Source organism: Myxine glutinosa, chromosome 9 (genome assembly GCF_964187855.1).
Source record: "Myxine glutinosa chromosome 9, kmMyxGlut1.1, whole genome shotgun sequence".
In the NCBI taxonomy this organism is placed as follows: domain Eukaryota; kingdom Metazoa; phylum Chordata; class Myxini; order Myxiniformes; family Myxinidae; genus Myxine; species Myxine glutinosa.
Window position 1 is genome coordinate 30805460 of NC_136269.1, and position 19075 is coordinate 30824534.

At 43.5% G+C, this 19075-nt stretch overlaps 1 protein-coding gene across 9 annotated transcripts in view; it reads left to right on the forward strand.

Annotated features, from left to right (window-relative positions):
- Positions 1 to 2394: 2394 nt before the first annotated feature.
- The window catches only part of PUS10 (pseudouridine synthase 10), a 38717-nt gene continuing 22036 nt past the window's right edge, over positions 2395 to 19075 (forward strand). For 2 of the 9 annotated variants that reach the window (XM_068129335.2, XM_068129336.2), the window contains exons 1-9: positions 2433 to 2733; positions 3274 to 3612; positions 9875 to 9961; positions 10177 to 10211; positions 12663 to 12774; positions 13791 to 13852; positions 14127 to 14172; positions 15553 to 15617; positions 17139 to 17224. In XM_068129335.2, coding sequence (XP_067985436.2) covers positions 2605 to 2733; positions 3274 to 3612; positions 9875 to 9961; positions 10177 to 10211; positions 12663 to 12774; positions 13791 to 13852; positions 14127 to 14172; positions 15553 to 15617; positions 17139 to 17224 — 961 coding nt within the window. In that variant the 5' untranslated portion in view covers positions 2433 to 2604. Of the gene's footprint in view, positions 2734 to 3273; positions 3613 to 9874; positions 9962 to 10176; positions 10212 to 12662; positions 12775 to 13790; positions 13853 to 14126; positions 14177 to 15552; positions 15618 to 17138; positions 17225 to 19075 lie in introns of all 9 variants that reach the window. The other 7 variants (XM_068129337.2, XM_078784254.1, XM_078784255.1 and 4 more) reach the window with 7 other exon arrangements.

The window sequence follows — 19075 nt, forward strand, 5'->3', positions numbered from 1 at the left end:
CGACAAGACAACCCTCCCATCAACTTTCTGAATAATCCTCTCCAAGAAGTTATGTCACTCAAGCTTTTGGGTCTCACTATCTGCCATGATCTTTCCTGGGAAAACCACATTTCAAATCTGGCCTCCAAAGCCAGTCGCCGACTGGGCATCCTCCGTCGTGCGAAGTCCTTCCTTGGCACACCTGAGCTCCTCACCACATACAAGGCTTTCATCCACAGCTCAATGGAATACTGCTCTCCCCTCTGGGCTGGTGCTCCTGCCTCACACCTAGCTCGTCTTCACGCTGTTGAAACCAAAGCATTCAGAATCATTGGAATCTCCCGCGATGAAGCTAACTCCAAGGGCCTCTCACTCACTCACCGCAGGCAGGTTGGTGGTCTTTCTGTCTTCTACCGACTCCTCTCTGGCCTTGCCCCCCCCAGCTCTCTCTGGGCTCTGTCCCGCAAATATTCCTACAGGTCGCACAAGCTCTGCCTGAAACCCTCTTATGGTTAAACTGCCAAAATCAAGACTCTCTGCTCACCTTCACTCCTTCATTCGTCTTTTCTCCCGCCTCTGGAACAAACTCCCTCACTCTCTTCAATCCCACTCCACCCTCCAGGTCTTTAAAACAGCTGTTCACCACCATCTCTTATCTTCCCCCATCCAAAACCTTGATCTTTTCTACCCCCGCTAATTTCACCCCAATTCCACTTTTTTGAAATACCAACTTCTGTCCTGGAAGTCCTTGGTGTCCTTGTGTTTTATACTTCTCCCACACCCCCCCCCCCCCTCCCACGCCTCCTCCCCTCAAGCCCTCTCCCTCCCACACATCTCCCTGCTCTTAAATGTTGTGTGCTCTCAAGTGTTTGTGTGCTTCCCCTTCTCTTGTCTTCCGCTCCCTCTTTTTATATATTTTGTTTGTCTGGTTGATTTGTATGTGAAGTAAATGTCAGCTCTTTCACGAGCCTCGATTCAGCATACAAAACAAACAAAAAAACAAAAAAAAAACGAAAATCGTCACCAAACACCAATGAGATTCGAGCATTTGAAAAAATATTTCAAAAACCAAATCGCTCCAGGGAGGCCGCCATCTTGCGGATGTGGAGGTATGCATAAAAAATTGCAAAAAAGTTCAATAGGAGTTTGTTTCACCCGTCTTTTTTTGATTCACAATCGTATGCACCTCTAATTTGTAATTAAAATACTTTAAGACCACCCTCGTTCCCCGGGCCCGCATGGGCCCTGGTTATCTTGAACGAAAATCGTCACCAAACACCGGAACCAATGAGATTGGAGCATTTGAAAAAATATTTCAAAAAGCTTATTACGCGTTTCGGACGCTGAAAACGGCGTCAAATATCCTAAAATTGACGAAGAATTATTTTTTAGAAATCTCGCGGCCGTAGGGGATAGTTTTTCATGGCCGGAAATATCCGAAGTTGAGATGGAATTCACCGAATTAATCAAGAAGTAAATTTTATAAATCGTAATCTCATCCAGAATGCAAATGGTGTCATTTTGAACTCGGTACGGTACCTCATACACCTACCTACTACACCTACCTACTACCAACTACGTAACCTCCTGATGCCATAGTGATGGGTAAAATAGTGGCAAGAGGCTTTGGCTTCGCCGGCTCATTGCGGCTTTGCAGTCGGGTACAAGTAAAGGGAGCGGGAGACAAGAGGGGGAGAGAGAGCGAAACACAACAACAGTAGAGAAAATGGACATCGGGAGTTCTGGGGAAGGGAAAGGGCTGGGGCAGGGTACACGGGCTAAACAAGATGGACACCACAGGCACTTTCATGAAAGAAAATGGAATTTGAAAAATGTGGATTTGGGGTGGATTAACGGGGGTAAAAAAAGGTCAAGGTTTGGATGGGGGAAGATAAGAGATGGTGGTGGGACAGCTGTTTTGAAGACCTGGGGGGTGGGGAGGGAGGAGGAGTGGGATTGAAGAGAGTGTGGGAGTTTGTAGTTTATACTATATCTATACGATAAGCGAGACGTCTGTGTGTCTGTCTGTGTCCATTTTTCTCAGAGATGGCTGAACGGATGTTTCAGAGGTTCATCAATGAATGCAGGGGTGTTTTAGGCAAAAAAGAAAATAATTTTTTTAATTACATATGCAGTATTTACATATATATATATCGTGCCTTTGTAGTTATATGAAATGTAATATTAAATGACCCCTGACCCCATTCCTGAGTGCCGAGTGGGTGTGGGAATTGTTTAAGGCCCACACACACACAAAAAAAAATTCTTAAAAATGCCAACAGGATCAGGGCAATGCAGGCTAGTGTACTATATAATATATTTAATGTTTTACATAATAAACATCCTTGAGGTAATCTAATAAATACTTGTTTGAACCCCCAATTTACGGCTCCATCAAACAACAACAACAATGGCAATGTGACCACGCCCAAGTTAAACCACGTGCGCACATTACCGAATCAGGAGACGTGTGCTCTCTGCTGGGCGGAATCCAGAGTGATTGTATTTAGTGAATAATGAAAGTAAAATCGACGTATTAGACGTAACTCGAGAGATGTTGTGAGGGTGAGCTCGATCGATGGCGTTGCCAGGAGTGCCGGGTCCGGGAGCGGCGGCCCTCCTCGCATGTTCTGTGTGCTGCCGCTGCACGATGCGTCTATGCGGCCTCGCCGATTCCCAGTCGTACCGCCGACCGGTCCCTGTGAGTCCCGCGCGGTACATGACTACTTCAGTTTGGTGTTTGTTCTCTCCGAGGTAACTGTTCCGGGAGACTTGTTTACATGTGAATTGCATTGCGTGAGGGCAATGAACGTTCATAGTAAATGGAGAGATCGTGTCATTCCAAGACGAGGATGATATTGTGGGCGTCGCTTTATTATGTCGTCATCACGTTACATAGGCACAACGTGCCTGGTTGGGGGCGTGTTCCGTTAGCAAGCCGCTTGTTTATCGCTTGCCAAGCGGATTGCCGAATTGAAAGTGCTTAAGCAAGCACTCCAACGGAACGGAGCGCTCGGCACGGCCTAACAACCACAATATAAACCAGGGTCTTGCAGTATAGGACAATATTTCAAAAAGTTATGGACTAGTTATGACAAAACTTGGTGAATGAGCTGGTTTTGTGACGAGAACAAACCGATTCGATTTTGGTTCAGGTCCAGATCCAGATCCAGATCCGACCTATCGGTGGATACAGCCTGTCGGAGGTATGCTCTCTACCAAGTGGCATTGTAGTTTAGCCTGTGACTATTTTTGCAAGTGGACTTTCTAAATCTTTTGTTTCTTTTTGTGCAGGAATTGCTGAGAGATTTAAAACTGCTTGATGGCTCCAAGGCGGAAGGAAAAAGGTCTTCAGACAATGCAGTGATGCCATCCTCGAAGAAGGCAAAGATGGATAGTGATATGCCGACGTTGGACCACACGACGGAGAGAAGCTCGATTGACAATGGGTCCGAGTTGGTCTTGGAGCAAGATGCAAGACGCGAGGAAGAGGACACGAGGGAACGGGTTAACAGTGTGGATGAAGAACGTGCGTGTCAGGATACACTGGATGAAGCATCTCCATTTTCTGCTGTTTGTACTGTATGCCTTGGAATAATGCAGCAGTTCTGTGAGGCTTCCTTTATTGAAGAGGTAAGCTTTGTTTAAAAAAAAAAAAAAAAAGGTCTTCTCAGGTTCATTGAGGACCATGTACTGTACATATGACGTGCAGAGGTAAATTATGCTTGGCATAGACCATTCTACCTGGCTCTAATCGTACATCCTTCTCCACCCCCACCACATACATATACACATTGCAGAAGCAAGCATGGGCTCGGTGTGCTGGGTCTTGTGACCTATTCAGGGTCTTATGATCCAGCCTTTTCGATATTGATACAATTTCCTTGCATTATCCCTGATAAGGGAACCCTGTGGATGACACTTTTCGATTTGGTGATGCTTCTTCTTTCGCATGCTGCACATAGCTGCAGATAGCAAGGTTTGCTGGGGGTGCGGCAGTGCTGCTGATGCGGTGCCCCTTGTAGGGGTTATGTTTTCACCCCTGTTTGTCGATCTGTCTTTGTTTGTTTGTCCGTGAGCACGATTTCTCAAAAAGTTGTGGACGGATTCGGACGAAACTTGGTGCACGGATTGGTTGTGTGGCGAGGACAAATAGATTAGATTTTAGTGAAGATCCGGATCCGCATTTTTTGAAATTTTAAAAGTCATTCTACACGATTGAGAGATAGGGCCAAAAACAATATATAGCACAATATCTCAAATAGTTGTAGACGGATTACAACAAAACGTGGTGGACAAGTTGGTTAGGCGACGAGAACAAGCTGATTCGATTTTGGTTCAGGTGCGAATCCAGATCCGGCCTATCAGTGGGATACAAAATGTAAATTGTTCAGCCTAGCGGAGGTATGCTCTCGACCGAGTGATGTTCTAGTTTCAATTGTAATGTGTTTATTTTTGGATGCCGCTTACCTTCCTCAACATTTTCTCTAACTCTGTGAACCTGGTCCCATTTTGTCCGATGAGGTTGAAGTATTGAAGGTTGAAGTTGATGAGGTTGAAGTATCTCTCCCAGGTTACTCCTTCCTCCGGTATGATAGACCTGAGCCTCGTCCTGGAGGTGGGGTTGCTATCTTTATTAAAAAACTCTCTTCCTCACTCGCCCTCCACTGCCCTCTCTCCACCTCACCCCCAGGAATACCTTTGGCTACGGCTTCCCCTTCGCTCCCACCTTTTGTTCATATGTGTGTTGTACCGTCCACCAAACAGTGATGACTCCATCTACATCTCGCTGTCTGATAATATGGACCAACTTCTATCTACCCATCCCAACTCTCTTCCTCATATGTGGTGATTTCAATTGTCACCATGCCAGTTGGCTGGGTGTGGGTACCTCTCTCACCAGCCATGGCTCTTCAGCAAAGGACTTCTGCGACTCACTGGGACTGACACAATCTGTCAATTTCCCAACCTGGATCTCAGTCAACAGAGCATCTTCTCTTCTGGACTTGGTTATGACTAACTTCCCTGAAAATGTCGTCTGCTCTTCTTCTGCTCCAATCGGCTCATCTGATCATGTGCTTTTTAAAGTGGACATCTCTCTGACCATTCTCAGAGAGCCTCCTCACCGTCGACGAGTCTGGCATTTCACTCAGGCCAATTGGCACGGTCTTCAAGCATCCATCAATCATCTGGACTGGTCTCCCATCTCTACCGCCTCTGACATCAACTCATCCTGGGAATTCTATCAAAGTAAATTGCTCTCTCTCATGCACAGATTTATCCCATCTCGTCTTCAGTTGTCATACTCTTCCTCCCATCCATGGTACACGGAATCTTGTGGTGAGGCTATTGCCCAGAAACAACTTGCTTTCGTCTCCTGGAAAGCAAATCCAACGGAAGGAAATCTCATTTCCTTTCACAAAGCCCGAAACAAGTGTGTGTCCACCCTCAGGAGAGCCAGGAAACAATATCTCTCCGTTCTCAAGACCGAACTCTCTTATCTGTCTCCCTCTTCCAAATCCTGGTGGCGTCTGGTCAAATCTGTTTCTGGTGTTTGTTCCCCCTCCATCCCCTTCCTCACCTCAAACAGCTACACGGCTGACTCCGCACGTGAAAAAGCTGAATGCCTCAACTCTGTGTTTGCCTCTAAATCTTGTGTCCCAAACCCATCCCTCTCTGTACCCACCGTACCCAGTCGTACCCAGCTGCTCCTGGACTCTGTGTCCTTTCCTCCTGACAAGGTGGAAAAGTTTCTGTCAACCCTCGACTCTGATTCTGCAACTGGTCCTGACGGCATCAGCCCACGGGTCCTAAAATCATGTTCTTCCGCTCTTTCACTCCCTCACTCTCTTCTCTTCACCCTCTATTTTGCTCAAGGTCATCTGCCATCTGCTTGGAAATCAGCCAACATCACCGCTTTGTACAAAAAAGGTGCAAAAACAGATCCTAGCAACTACAGACCAATCAGCCTTCTCCCAATTATCAGCAAAGTCATGGAATCCATCACTGCTTCAGATATGAAATCTTTCCTCTTCTCCAATAGCTTGATCTCTGACCATCAATTTGGCTTCAGACCTGGTCACTCTACTCTGGACCTGCTGCTTCTGCTTTCTCAACAATGGATGGAGGTCCTCAACGCCAAACAGGAAATTAGATCTGTCTCCCTTGACATTTCACGTGCCTTCGATACGGTCTGGCACCCCGCTCTGCTCACCAAACTCTCCTCCTTTGGTATCCGTAGAAATCTCCACGCATGGCTGGCGGACTTCCTCTCTAGTCGTAGTCAACGTGTGGCCCTGAATGGGTTTCTCTCATCTCCTCTTCCTGTTCAGGCTGGAGTTCCCCAAGGCAGTGTTCTGGGCCCTGTGCTTTTTCTGGTCTTCATCAATGATCTCTCTGACTCTCTTGAAAATCCTCTCTATCTCTTTGCTGACGACTCTACTCTCTGTCGCTCCATTCCTCATCCCTCAGATCGGCAGTCTGCAGCCTCCTCACTCTCTGCAGACCTGGACAAAATCACAGACTGGGCAAACAAGTGGAACATGTCTTTCAATCCTGACAAATCTCACACTCTTACGATGTCTCTCCGAAAAGACCGACTGGACAACCCTCCCATCCACTTTCTGAATAATCCTCTCCAAGAAGTTCTGTCACTCAAGCTTTTGGGTCTCACTATCTGCCATGATCTTTCCTGGGCAAACCACATTTCAAATCTGGCCTCCAAAGCCAGTCGCCGACTGGGCATCGTCCGTCGTGCGAAGTCCTTCCTTGGTACACCTGAGCTCCTCACCACTTACAAGGCTTTCATCCGCAGCTCTATGGAATACTGCTCTCCCCTCTGGTCTGGTGCTCCTGCCTCACACCTAGCTCGTCTTCACGCTGTTGAAACCAAAGCGTTCAGAATCATTGGAATCTCCCGTGATGAACCTAACTCCAAGGGCCTTTCACTCACTCACCGCAGGCAGGTTGGTGGTCTTTCCGTCTTCTACCGACGCCTCTCTGGCCTTGCCCCCCCAGCTCTCTCTGGGCTCTGTCCCCCAAATATTCCTACAGGTCGCACAAGATCTGCCTGCAACCCTCTTATGGTTAAACTGCCAAAATCAAGACTTTCTGCTCACCTTCACTCCTTCATTCCTCTTTTCTCCTGCCTCTGGAACAAAGTCCCTCACTCTCTTCAATCCCACTCCACCCTCCAGGTCTTTAAAACAGCTGTTCACCACCATCTCTTATCTTCCCCCATCCAAAACCTTGATCTTTTCTACCCCCGCTAATTTCACCCAAAATCCTACACTTTTTTTTTTTTTTAAATACCAACTTCTGTCCTGGAAGTCCTTGGTCCCCTTGTGTTTTATACCTCTCCCCCCCCCCCCCATTCCCACGCCTCCTCCCCCCAAGCCCTCTCCCTCCCACACTTCTCCCTGCTCTCAAATGTTGTTTGTGTGCTTCCCCTTTTCTCCCCATCTTGTCTTCCGCTCCTTCTTGTTATATATTTTGTTTGTCTGGTTGATTTGTTTGTGAAATAAATGTTAGCTCTTTCACGAGCCTCGATTCGGTATACAATTGCGGTTTTCGATTTTGTGGCACTTTTGCAGAACACAACCCCACGACATTTAAGGGTTTACTGCCCCTCCCACATAGGCAGCTGCAAATGAAAAACATTCCTTTGCTTTTCAAGTGTCAAATGAACTTGCTTTATAAAAATCGCACCTGTGGCCGAAGGAAGCGGTGCATTTTGACAGTATGTGTGCAATCCATTCAAGTTATAGGACTTCCAGATGCTGACAACTTTAGAACCCTTTAGAATTACTCGTTAGAACCCTTTAGAATTGTTCTTTGGAACCCTTTAGAAGAACCCTTTAGCCTTTAGAATTACCCTTTAGAATTTCCCTTTAGAACCCTTTAGAATTGCCTTTTAGAATTACCCTTTAGAATTACCCTTTAGAATTACCCTTTAGAATTACCCTTTAGAATTACCCTTTAGAATTACCCTTTAGAATTACCCTTTAGAATTACCCTTTAGAATTACCCTTTGGAATTACCCTTTGGAATTACCCTTTGGAATTACTCTTTGGAATTACCCTTTAGAATTACCCTTTAGAATTACCCTTTAGAATTACCCTTTAGAATTACCCTTTAGAATTACCCTTTAGAATTACCCTTTAGAATTACCCTTTAGAATTGCCCTTTAGAATTACCCTTTAGAATTACCCTTTAGAATTACCCTTTAGAATTACCCTTTAGAATTACCCTTTAGAATTACCCTTTAGAATTACCCTTTGGAATTACCCTTTAGAATTACCCTTTGGAATTACCCTTTAGAATTACCCTTTGGAATTACCCTTTGGAATTACCCTTTGGAATTACCCTTTGGAATTACCCTTTGGAATTACCCTTTAGAATTACCCTTTAGAATTACCCTTTAGAATTACCCTTTAGAATTACCCTTTAGAATTACCCTTTAGAATTACCCTTTAGAATTACCCTTTAGAATTACCCTTTAGAATTACCCTTTAGAATTACCCTTTAGAATTACCCTTTAGAATTACCCTTTAGAATTAGCCTTTAGAATTAGCCTTTAGAATTACCCTTTAGAATTACCCTTTAGAATTACCCTTTAGAATTACCCTTTAGAATTACCCTTTAGAATTACCCTTTAGAATTACCCTTTAGAATTACCCTTTAGAATTACCCTTTAGAGTAATTCCTTTGATCTAACTTGATCTAACCCTTTAGATTTACCCTTTAAAATTACCATTTAGAACCCATTAGAATTACCCTTTAGAATTACCCTTTAGAATTACCCTTTAGAATTACCCTTTAGAATTACCCTTTAGAATTACCCTTTAGAATTACCCTTTAGAATTACCCTTTAGAATTACCCTTTAGAATTACCCTTTAGAATTACCCTTTAGAATTACCCTTTAGAATTACCCTTTAGAATTACCCTTTAGAATTACCCTTTAGAATTACCCTTTAGAATTACCCTTTAGAATTACCCTTTAGAATTACCCTTTAGAATTACCCTTTAGAATTACCCTTTAGAATTACCCTTTAGAATTACCCTTTAGAATTACCCTTTAGAATTACCCTTTAGAATTACCCTTTAGAATTACCCTTTAGAATTACCCTTTAGAATTACCCTTTAGAATTACCCTTTAGAATTACCCTTCAGAGTAATTCCTTTGATCTAACTTGATCTAACCCTTTAGATTTACCCTTTAGATTTACCCTTTAGAATTACCCTTTAGAATTACCCTTTAGAATTACCCTTTAGAATTACCCTTTAGAATTACTCTTTAGAATTACCCTTTAGAATTACCCTTTAGAATTACCCTTTAGAATTACCCTTTAGAATTACTCTTTAGAATTACCCTTTAGAATTACTCTTTAGAATTACCCTTTAGAATTACCCTTTAGAATTACCCTTTAGAATTACCCTTTAGAATTACTCTTTAGAATTACCCTTTAGAATTACCCTTTAGAATTACCCTTTAGAATTACCCTTTAGAAGTACCCTTTAGAATTACCCTTTGGAACCCCCCAGAATTACACGTGGTAGGTTATAAAGGTACTTCTTCATTTTTGACGAATGGATGGAAGGACACAGCCAAATACTGAAGCAGCTTCACCGTTTAAAAGGCTAAGTTTAAAAGATGTTATAAAATTCCATGCTGTGCTTTTTTGTTTATTTATTTGTTTTTCTTTAATTGAAGTCGCACACGCCAGTCTTTGTTCTTGATGCATGCATATCACCTCGTGGTGTCTCGCTGTACATGGGCGTACCTGTCACAGCCTTCAAAATATTTTTGAGTGGTGTATTCATGGAGAGTTTTTATTTGTAGAGTAAGTTGGAAATGGTCATTTAATGGTTTGTATCGCGGTTGTCTTTCTGCAGCTGGGAAACGAGGTGAAAAAATCTGGTTTTGAATTTGGAAGTGTCGTCGTCTCGGTGTCTTTTCCTGTACAGCTGGCGGTCCGAGAGGTTTGTACTGATCTGAATTTTCCTCTTCTTTGCGGGTGGAGGTGGAGTTTTAAGGGGCTTTCAGGGATGCATCATCGAATTTAATTTTCTTGTATGAAAGGCCAAAAACAATTAACACTTGGCATCTCCTCGTGATTTACGAACCGTTTTGATAAAGTTGTTCTCTGCAATGTTATGATTTCCAAAGTTGAAAATAACTTCTCTTGTGATTTCAGCATGCAGCATGTCTCATTCTGAAAGAAGCTTGTAGGTATGTTAAACTCCTTGTGTTCTTGCTTATGAGGCAGATATTTCAGTAACTGCACAAATCGTGCTTTCTAACGTCATCACCTTTGGAAAGTGCTGCTTGGATGGCTCTGCCTTGTATGTCATGCATCAATGCAGCAACTTGTCTGCCAAAATCAAGACTCTCTGCTCACCTTCACTCTTTCATTCCTTTTTTTTCCCCGCCTATGGAACAAACTCCCACACTCTCTTCAATCCCACTCCTCCCTCCAGGTCTTTAAAACAGCTGTTCACCACCATCTCTTATCTTCCCCCATCCCAAACCTTGATCTTTTCTACCCCCATTAATACACCCCAAATCCACATCTTTCAATCCCCGACTTCATTCCTGAAATTCCTTGTAGTGTCAATTTGTTTTGTACCGTGTACCCCTTCCCTCCCCCTCCCACTCCCCCTCCGCCCCACCCCAGCCCTCTCCCTTCGAACAGATCTCCCGATGTCCCTGTTCTCTACTGTTGTGCTTGTGTGCTTCCTTCTCTCTCCCCATCTTGTCTCCCCCTCCCCTTATTGTTTTACATGTCCGTTTTTGTTTTATGTGCTAATATGTGTTTGATGTTCTAGCTCTTAAACAAGCCTCGATCTTGTATACAAAAAAACCCCCCAAAAAACCCATCTTCCACTGCAGATGCATACTGGTATCTATCTATAATTCCAGTAATCTCTGTGTGTGTGTGTGTGTGTGTGTGTGTGTGTGTGTGTGTGTGTGTGTGTGTGTGTGTGTGTGTGTGTGTGTGTGTGTGTGTGTGTGTGTGTGTGTGTGTGTGTGTGTGTGTGTGTGTGTGTGTGTGTGTGTGTGTGTGTGTGTGTGTGTGTGTGTGTGTGTTTGTCTGTGACCGCTGTTTCTCGACAACCACGGGTCCGATATACTTGAAACTTGCCAGGTATATTGCTGGGGACCTGAGGATGTGCCTTTTCAAGGTTTCATATTAATCGGAGAAGTAGTTACCGAGCTATGGCGATTTAGCCATTCGCCGTTCGCTTTGGCTTTGCGAATGGACCAAACCATTCATGTAAATAGAGGGGGGGGGTTCTGTGGTCGTTCGCTTTGGCTTTGCGAATGGACCAAACCATTTCATGTAAATAGAGGGGGGGGTTCTGTGGTCGTTACTGCCACGCGGTTTGGAATGTTTTTCCGAACGGGCACCCACGTACGGGCACGTCCTAGTATATATAATAAATATAACCACCTTTAGAGACCATTTTTCCCCGCAAAGCGGGGGTTGGCCTTTTTCGGGAACCGTGGTTGTTGTTGTTTTTTTGGTCCCCTTTTTGAAGCAATGTTTTACGGCCGGATGCCCTTCCTGCCGCCAACCCTTTTTGTCGCCTTTTACGACAAGCAGGGAATTACCAGTGAACTGGTTCTCAATTTGCCGACCTCGGAAGGATGACAGGCTGAGTCAACCCCCCTGGCGTTAATTCAGCGATCGACCGGGATTCGAACCCAGGATCCTAGGATCCTAAGCCGGCACCCTAGCCGCTAGCCCAACACCGGGGACTTATGCATACTGGTAACTTATGGGTAATGGATTTCATCCATTCATGAAGTGGTAAGGGCTGGCTGGATAGCTAGAGGCATGCACACTCTCCTCTAAGCTGTCTAGCTTGGGTTTGAATCCTGACCAAGCTATAAACTGTCATCCTGGTGTTTCACAGGCAGGGTCGTTAGTCACTGGCTGTCCCATCTGCCAGCATTAGTTGGTGGACGTTAAAGGTCCCACAGTGTCCTTCGTGGAGAGTAAGCGAGCCATCGCCAGCACCTTAAACAAATTACAAATTCCTGCTCTAACCTTTAGATGGCGCTGCATCAGTGGCACTGCCACACCTTCAGCTAATGATGCTACCCCACAGCCTTATGCTCCATACGAAAGAAGAAGAAGAAGGCTGAATGAATGTCAATGTCAGCAAGGTCGTCTGTGTCACATGTAAACAGAGTGTGTTGCTTAGCAGAGTTAGTGGATGGGGTTTTGAGAAAATATTGCCTTTAAATAGTGAACCATTCGCTTGATCTAACAGCCTGAAATATTTTTCTGTTTTTTCAATGAATGCAGATCAGGTAGAATGCACATAAGTATACTTTAAGGTGTGTAGTAAGTGACTACCTGTATATAATGTATCACCTGATGTTTGTTACTCATCCATTTTAACTTTGACAAGGATTGCACTGAGGTTTGCCCTTTTGCTCCGACGAAGGGTTAATGCCTGAAAAGCCAGGTTCTCCTTTCCTTACATGGGAGTTAGTGCACTGCGATCAACATCTTGTTGGTTTCGCCAATTGTTCTACCTGTCCACTGACTCAGATCGACGGGAGCTTTCACCAGCAAGACTAGTTCGTCATTCTAACCGTGACAGTCTTTGTGAGCACTGTTGTTTATTAACGAAATCCATGTGACATGACATTAATTTTGCTGTCACACAGGGCGGAAGACCCTCACAGTTGGAAGAGTGATGCGGTATCACTAAAGGAGGCATACAAGTGGGTGGTGTACGAGGGCCTGAGTGAGTGGCTGGGTGTGCCCGTCGAAGGCAAGGTGAGATCTCCACACATGGTGACAATTGTATACACATTGGGAAGACTCTGCAAAGGTGGTGTGATGAGGGTCTAATAAACAGACAGCCCAACCAACGTGCGATTTGAGTGCTATTCCACATGTTCCTCCCTGATTTGACCACCATGACACAGCTTATCCCAATCTGAGTTGCATTGACCATTACGTCGTGCCATTTTTGCAGCTGTCCAAGTAAATTGCCTCGCCATTACTTCACCAAATGCCATATCTCTCAATTTTTATCCCCATGCTTTGTGAAAAAGAAAAATTGGGGATATTGTAATCGGCGCTTTGTCTGTCTGTCCATCGCGCTATTTCTTCTCCTTAACGGTAGTGCACAACTTCACCAAACTTCGTAGTTTATGATCACAACATGGCAAGAAGGTGCAAGAGCAGTATCATATTTGGCTCCGTCCCCAGGGCAGGTTGAAAAGGTGAGACGTCGAAAGATGCAATTACGAGCACATTCTTAAACATCTGTTAATTAAACTTTGTATGTGCAATCAGCATTGGGGGGGCGCATGAAATATGTAACTATTCTTTTTGGATTTGCATGCCCAGGGATTGGGGATTTTGGGTAACAGGGGTCAAAATGGAAGAAACATTGCAGTGATCTCAGGCTTATGGAGGTGCTTGCACACATCACATTTAGGACAAAGACAATAGCTGACATAGGGGTACTTTTTTTTTTTTTTTTTTGTATACAAGATCGAGGCGCGTGAAAGAGCTAACATTAATCACACAAAAAGTCAAACCGACACATAAAACACAAAAGAAGGGGAGCGGAACACAAGATGGGGAGGGAGGGGGAAGGACACAAACACAACATTTGAGAGCAGGGACATCATTTTCCATGAATTGGAAGAACATTCATAGATAATGGACAAAAAGGCATGGGATTGGAACCTGGTGAACTTGCATCATGAGCCAGGGCTTCACGTGGGAGAACACTAACAGGCCAATCCAGTTAACGGTGCGTTTTCTTCTTGTGTTTGCAGAGTCCTTTTGAAGTGACTGTTAACTTCACACACGAGGAAACTAAAGAGGAATGCCATTTTTTGTAAGTGTTCCTGGTTCCTGGTGCTGCCCAAACACTAGATCAGCTGAGATTTATACTTCAATACCTTAATCTCTCCACCTGCACTACCGCGCTGACATGGCCAAGTCTCTTTAGCTGTGCTCGGTGTGAAAATGGAGACAGATCTTGCTAATAATGCAGGCCATTCGGGCAGTTCTGGAAAGCTGACATGTTCACGTATTTCTTGAGTCTTTCTTGTCTCTTGCTCAATGGTTAGTGCAAGTTTTCCAACTTTGTTTCATTAATCTTTTTTCAGGGCTTCCCTCTTTCCCGGCTGTTTCAAGCCGGCTAAAAACAAACAAGTAAGTAAGTAAACTTTACTGATGATGTATGAACTCTAGTTTGAGTGTTGTCTCGCAAATGTACTCCGTGTTTATGTTGATTTTTTGCAAATGCAATATTATTGTTTCCATAAACAATCGCACCCACGTCCGAAGGAAGCGGTTCAGTTTTACATTTTTTATATGAATAGGCAAAGCCTAGAAAAGAACAAAACCCTCTAGAATTACCCTTTAGAATCACCCTTCAAAATTACCTATAAGAACCCTTTAAAATTACCCATTAGAACCCTTTAGAATTACCCTTAAGATCCAATTAGAATTAAGCACTGTGGGCTAGAAAGGTTCTTCTTCTTTTTGATGGATGGATGGATGGATGGATGGATGGAAGGAAGGACATAGCCAAATATTTAAGTGACTTCACCACTTGAAAATCAATGAAAATGTGTATGTTAGGAAAGATCGATATAAAAATGGACTTTTCCATTTTTATTTATTTCTAAGAGATATTCCAATTATGTTGGTACATTTTGTTGTTGATTAGTGGGTATGGATGTGTTGTTTTTAAAAAAAAATCACTGCTGGACCTACTACCCCAGCCTGTTATAATCCTGAGTGCGCCCATGCACACACACACAGCTCTTTCTCCACTCGCTCTCCCCTCTGCCCGCCACTCCCCCTCCACACCCGACTCCTCACCCTTCCCTTGAGGCACTCATCCCTATCTCCATCCCCCTCATTCCCGCCCTCTTCTCTTCCACCCCCCCCATCTCCTCCTCCTCTTTCCCTTACTTTTGTCCCAGACTTCTTAATACATTAACATTGTGCCGATTCAGCCTACAACAAGTAAATGCTTTTCACAAAAATCACTCGGTTCTTTCACAAAACCCACTTGGTTGAAAAGCTACTCAGTTCGATCCTCACAACACTCACACAAATACACTCCGCGACTCCCTCGCCCAGACCTCCTCGACTCGCACGCTCGGTCCTCCTGCTAGTTGGCTGGGTGCCCTGCACAGAAATGAGGGATCGGCTCTGGTACGGGCCGACGGCGTGAAGACCACATGGAGAAACAAATTATCGGCTATAAAGTGTGTATTGGGATTTGCAGTCGAGCAGTGCTGCTGCCAGCCTGCAGGAAAAAGTTAACCACCATGAGGCCAATAACTCCATAGCTTTTCAATGCACAACATGTGCCAGAACACCAACATCGTTTTTTCCCTTGCTGATTACCCAGACTAGCATATATATGTATGTAGTTTTACTTTATATTGCATACTCTGACATTGTGGAAGCATCAACATGATTCAAGAAGAATAAGACCTATGGTATTTTGCTGTCACTAGTCTGTTCATTTTATGAGCCTTGGAGGTCTCTTCACCATTTTTCACGTGTTCTTTCCAGAGTGTGTTTACACGAATGGCAGTTTCGAAGGCCTTGGCAAAGATCGGTGAGGATCAGTTCCGGAGGTATTGTGATGTTCCAATATGTCTGTCTGCAGGTTGTGTGTGCAGTTGCAATATACATTTGAGTAAGTTAAATATTTAATAATAACTCCATTTCAAGGCCTGCTTGAACTCCAGCAAATCATAGAACGTCTTGCTGTACGATCATTTAGGCTGTCATAGCATTCCGAAATGGATGTGTCGAATGTATTGGGAGCGAATTCGATTTTTTTATGCCTCCGCCCCTGAAGGTGGCCGGAAGCATGTTTTCGGGTTGTCCGTCCGTCCATTATGGTCGAAGAAGAAATGCGGGCAAGGGGGTTAACAAGAGGAGATGCAGAAAATAGGGCAAAATGGAGAAGATTGTCATGGGGACCGCAAGGATAACCCCCGCTCTTGCAGGGAAAATGGCCTTAAAATGCCTGTTGCTTGTCCGTCCGTCCGTATGTCCTCCGTATGGGCTAAACCTCGTTTCTCTCAGCAAACACATGGCTGATTGAGACGAAACTTTCAGGGTAGGAGTGACATCCATGCAGAATATTTTTTTTGGTAATTGTGATGCCATAGGTCACGTGGTATGGCAGCCATATTGGATTAAATGCAAATAATTAAAATATATATTTCTCGGAAACCGCTGAATGGAAAAATTTGAAACTTGGCACATTGTCAAGTACTCCCAATGGGGAACAAAAGCATGATAATGATGACATCATAATTGAAGTGGTATACCAGCCAAAAATGTTTTAGTCGAATTCCTTATCCTAAAAATCTGAAATTGCATGCACATGATCTTTGACCGATTTGTATTGAAATATTAAATTTATGACATAGATCACATGGTTTGGCAGCCATATTGGATTTATTAAAACCTTAAAATAACATCTTCTGCCAAATCGATTGACTCAAAACTTTACATGTCATTGACTGGGCATGGTGATTAAAAGTTGATCATGAAAATATCATTGGTCACATGGTGTGGCAGCCATATTAGATTGAAGGAAAATATTAAATAATCATATCTCTTAAACCGCTTACCCTATCGATGCTAAATTTTACAGATATCATCTAACACCATTGTTGCATATCGTTTGAAAACGATGATGTCATTGGTCACGTAGTTTGGCAGCCATCTTGAATAGAAAAATGAACCTAATCCGATCAACACGAAACTTCACAAATGTGATCCCCGACACATACATATGCAGAGTGTACATTTTAAAGGTCATATGTCATGTGGTGTGGCAGCCATATTAGCTTGAAAGCTCATATTTAAAAAAAAAAATCCCTTCTCTGAAACTGCTTCACCGATCGATCTGAAACCTGTCATGGCTGGTGAAAATGTGATACTTGAAAACAGCTGAAGGTATTTAAATCAAACTTGTTTATTTTTAGGACAGTGAACGATGGCATCTACCCATTGTGAGACTATGCGGAGGCATATTGGCTACACAGTCACATTGTTCTAGTTTTATACCTGTTTTGGTATGTTGATGTCACACCTAATCACTGATTATAATGAGATTTATGTGTGCTCCTCTTGTACAGCCATTCTTCATGCCCCCCAAAGCCAACGTCTTTGCCATGCAGAGCACAGAAAATCAGCTGTTCTCACGGCCCTGTCTACGTAGCGGGTTTGTACTACCACAATATAAAGATGACTTGTACAGCAGCTTCAATGAACTGTAAAATTTTGAGTATAAGGCACTCTTGAATATGAGGTGCACTCCCATCTTTTACCCTTTTTTGATGGAAAACAAAATATGGACGCATTACCCAATCATCCTCGCATTGCCCGCCGAAAGAAAAGAAGACGGAAAAAGAGAAAAGATAGTGGGTGGTGGTTTCTTCTTTTCATTTCCAGACACATTCTTTCTTGTTATTTGGTTGCCCTGAAACGGGCTGTCGGGTGGGTAAAGCAATTAAGCTAAAACCCCCAGGAACGCCTCGTCGTCAGTCTCATTGAATACTGCGCGAAGTTCCTCGTCTGAATCCACGTACAGTAGGTCAGCGTTGCTGTCGTCGCTGTCTGAGGTGCTTCCTGAGTCGTCTTCCCACAGTGCATAGTCTTCCGTGCTGTCCAAGCTGTTGGATATGCAGCACTTCAGCAAGGCGCGACGGATGATATGTGCTGGCAGCTTATCCCAGACTTTCGGTATCCACAAAGAGAGGGGAGGAAAATCTACCTTCCGCATCTGCTTCTCTTGAACCCAAGCGATGAGCTCCTCCTTCAGTGGTGGATGCTTGGCTGGCCTTCCCCGTAGTGCCTTTTTTTGCTTGTGCATTTCCAGAGTAGACCGGTGATCACCATCTTCAAACTTTGGAATCGGAGACACCGGATCTCCTGCCAGATTCGTGATTTCCAGCCTCCTCAGCGAAGCTGCAGAGCTTGAATGAAGTGATGAAAGCACGTCTAGACATCTTGTTGTTGATTGGATAACTCCATGAAGAATGGTGATGTGGTGGTCAATGCCTCGCCTATTTATATGGTTGGAGTCGGTGTCGAGGATGACATCACAGGGATAATGCCTACTGCTTAATTCAACTTGAGTCCAACTGATCGCCTGAGTGCTCGCTGCTCTCTATTATTTTGTCTGTGGTAATTATTGATAATAGGGTGTTCGTGTTCCTTTCAGCACACATGCACTTCAATAATTCAATTAACACTTTTTTTTTTTTTTTTTTTTTTTTTCCTTTTTCACCTATTGTGTGATAATTTTTGTGAATGGTTTAGCTCGCTGTAGGGCCAAGCTTTACACAAACCTCTGGGTTGGTAATTAATTGGCATTATTATACCAGTAATAAACAAAAAGATATTACTTAGGGTATCCTTATTACCATGCCTTATCCAAAGACATGTATTCAAAGTTGTCAATCATAATATATGATAGGAATTATATCATTCTGATATATAAATTAAGTCTGCTTCCATTACTACCTGTATATGTATTTAAAAGTGCTGTGTCATGCACAAGTGTTCAACATGTGCAGATGGATTTGAAGCAGGGATCAGATTACCTGAAGGAAAAAAACAAAAACAAAACAAAGTGGAAGAAAAATTAGATTATCTTTTATTTTACAAGGAAGAACGTAATCGTCTATTGATGTTGCCTACATAAAACGTAAAGCAGGCTACAAGCACCGATTGACAGACATTTGAGCCATTCAACAATGAGATAATATTCTACCGAGTATTTAGTCTGGTTTGAACTACATGTACTAGCCCGGAGATTCCGGTGTACGAGCACAGCGGTGCTGCACAATACGCGAGTACCAATTGCCTGAAATTTATTGGACCTGTTCAGTATAAGGCACACCCCCTGACTTGCAAGATTTCCCGGCGTGAACAAAAGTGCGCCTTATACTCAAAACCTAATGGTAATTCTTCTGTTTAATGAGTCACTGCAAAGTAAAAAGAGTGCAGATGCTAGTGAATCATCAGTTTAATGTGTTTGATCCTTTTTTTTCTTTTTCTTTTTTACAAT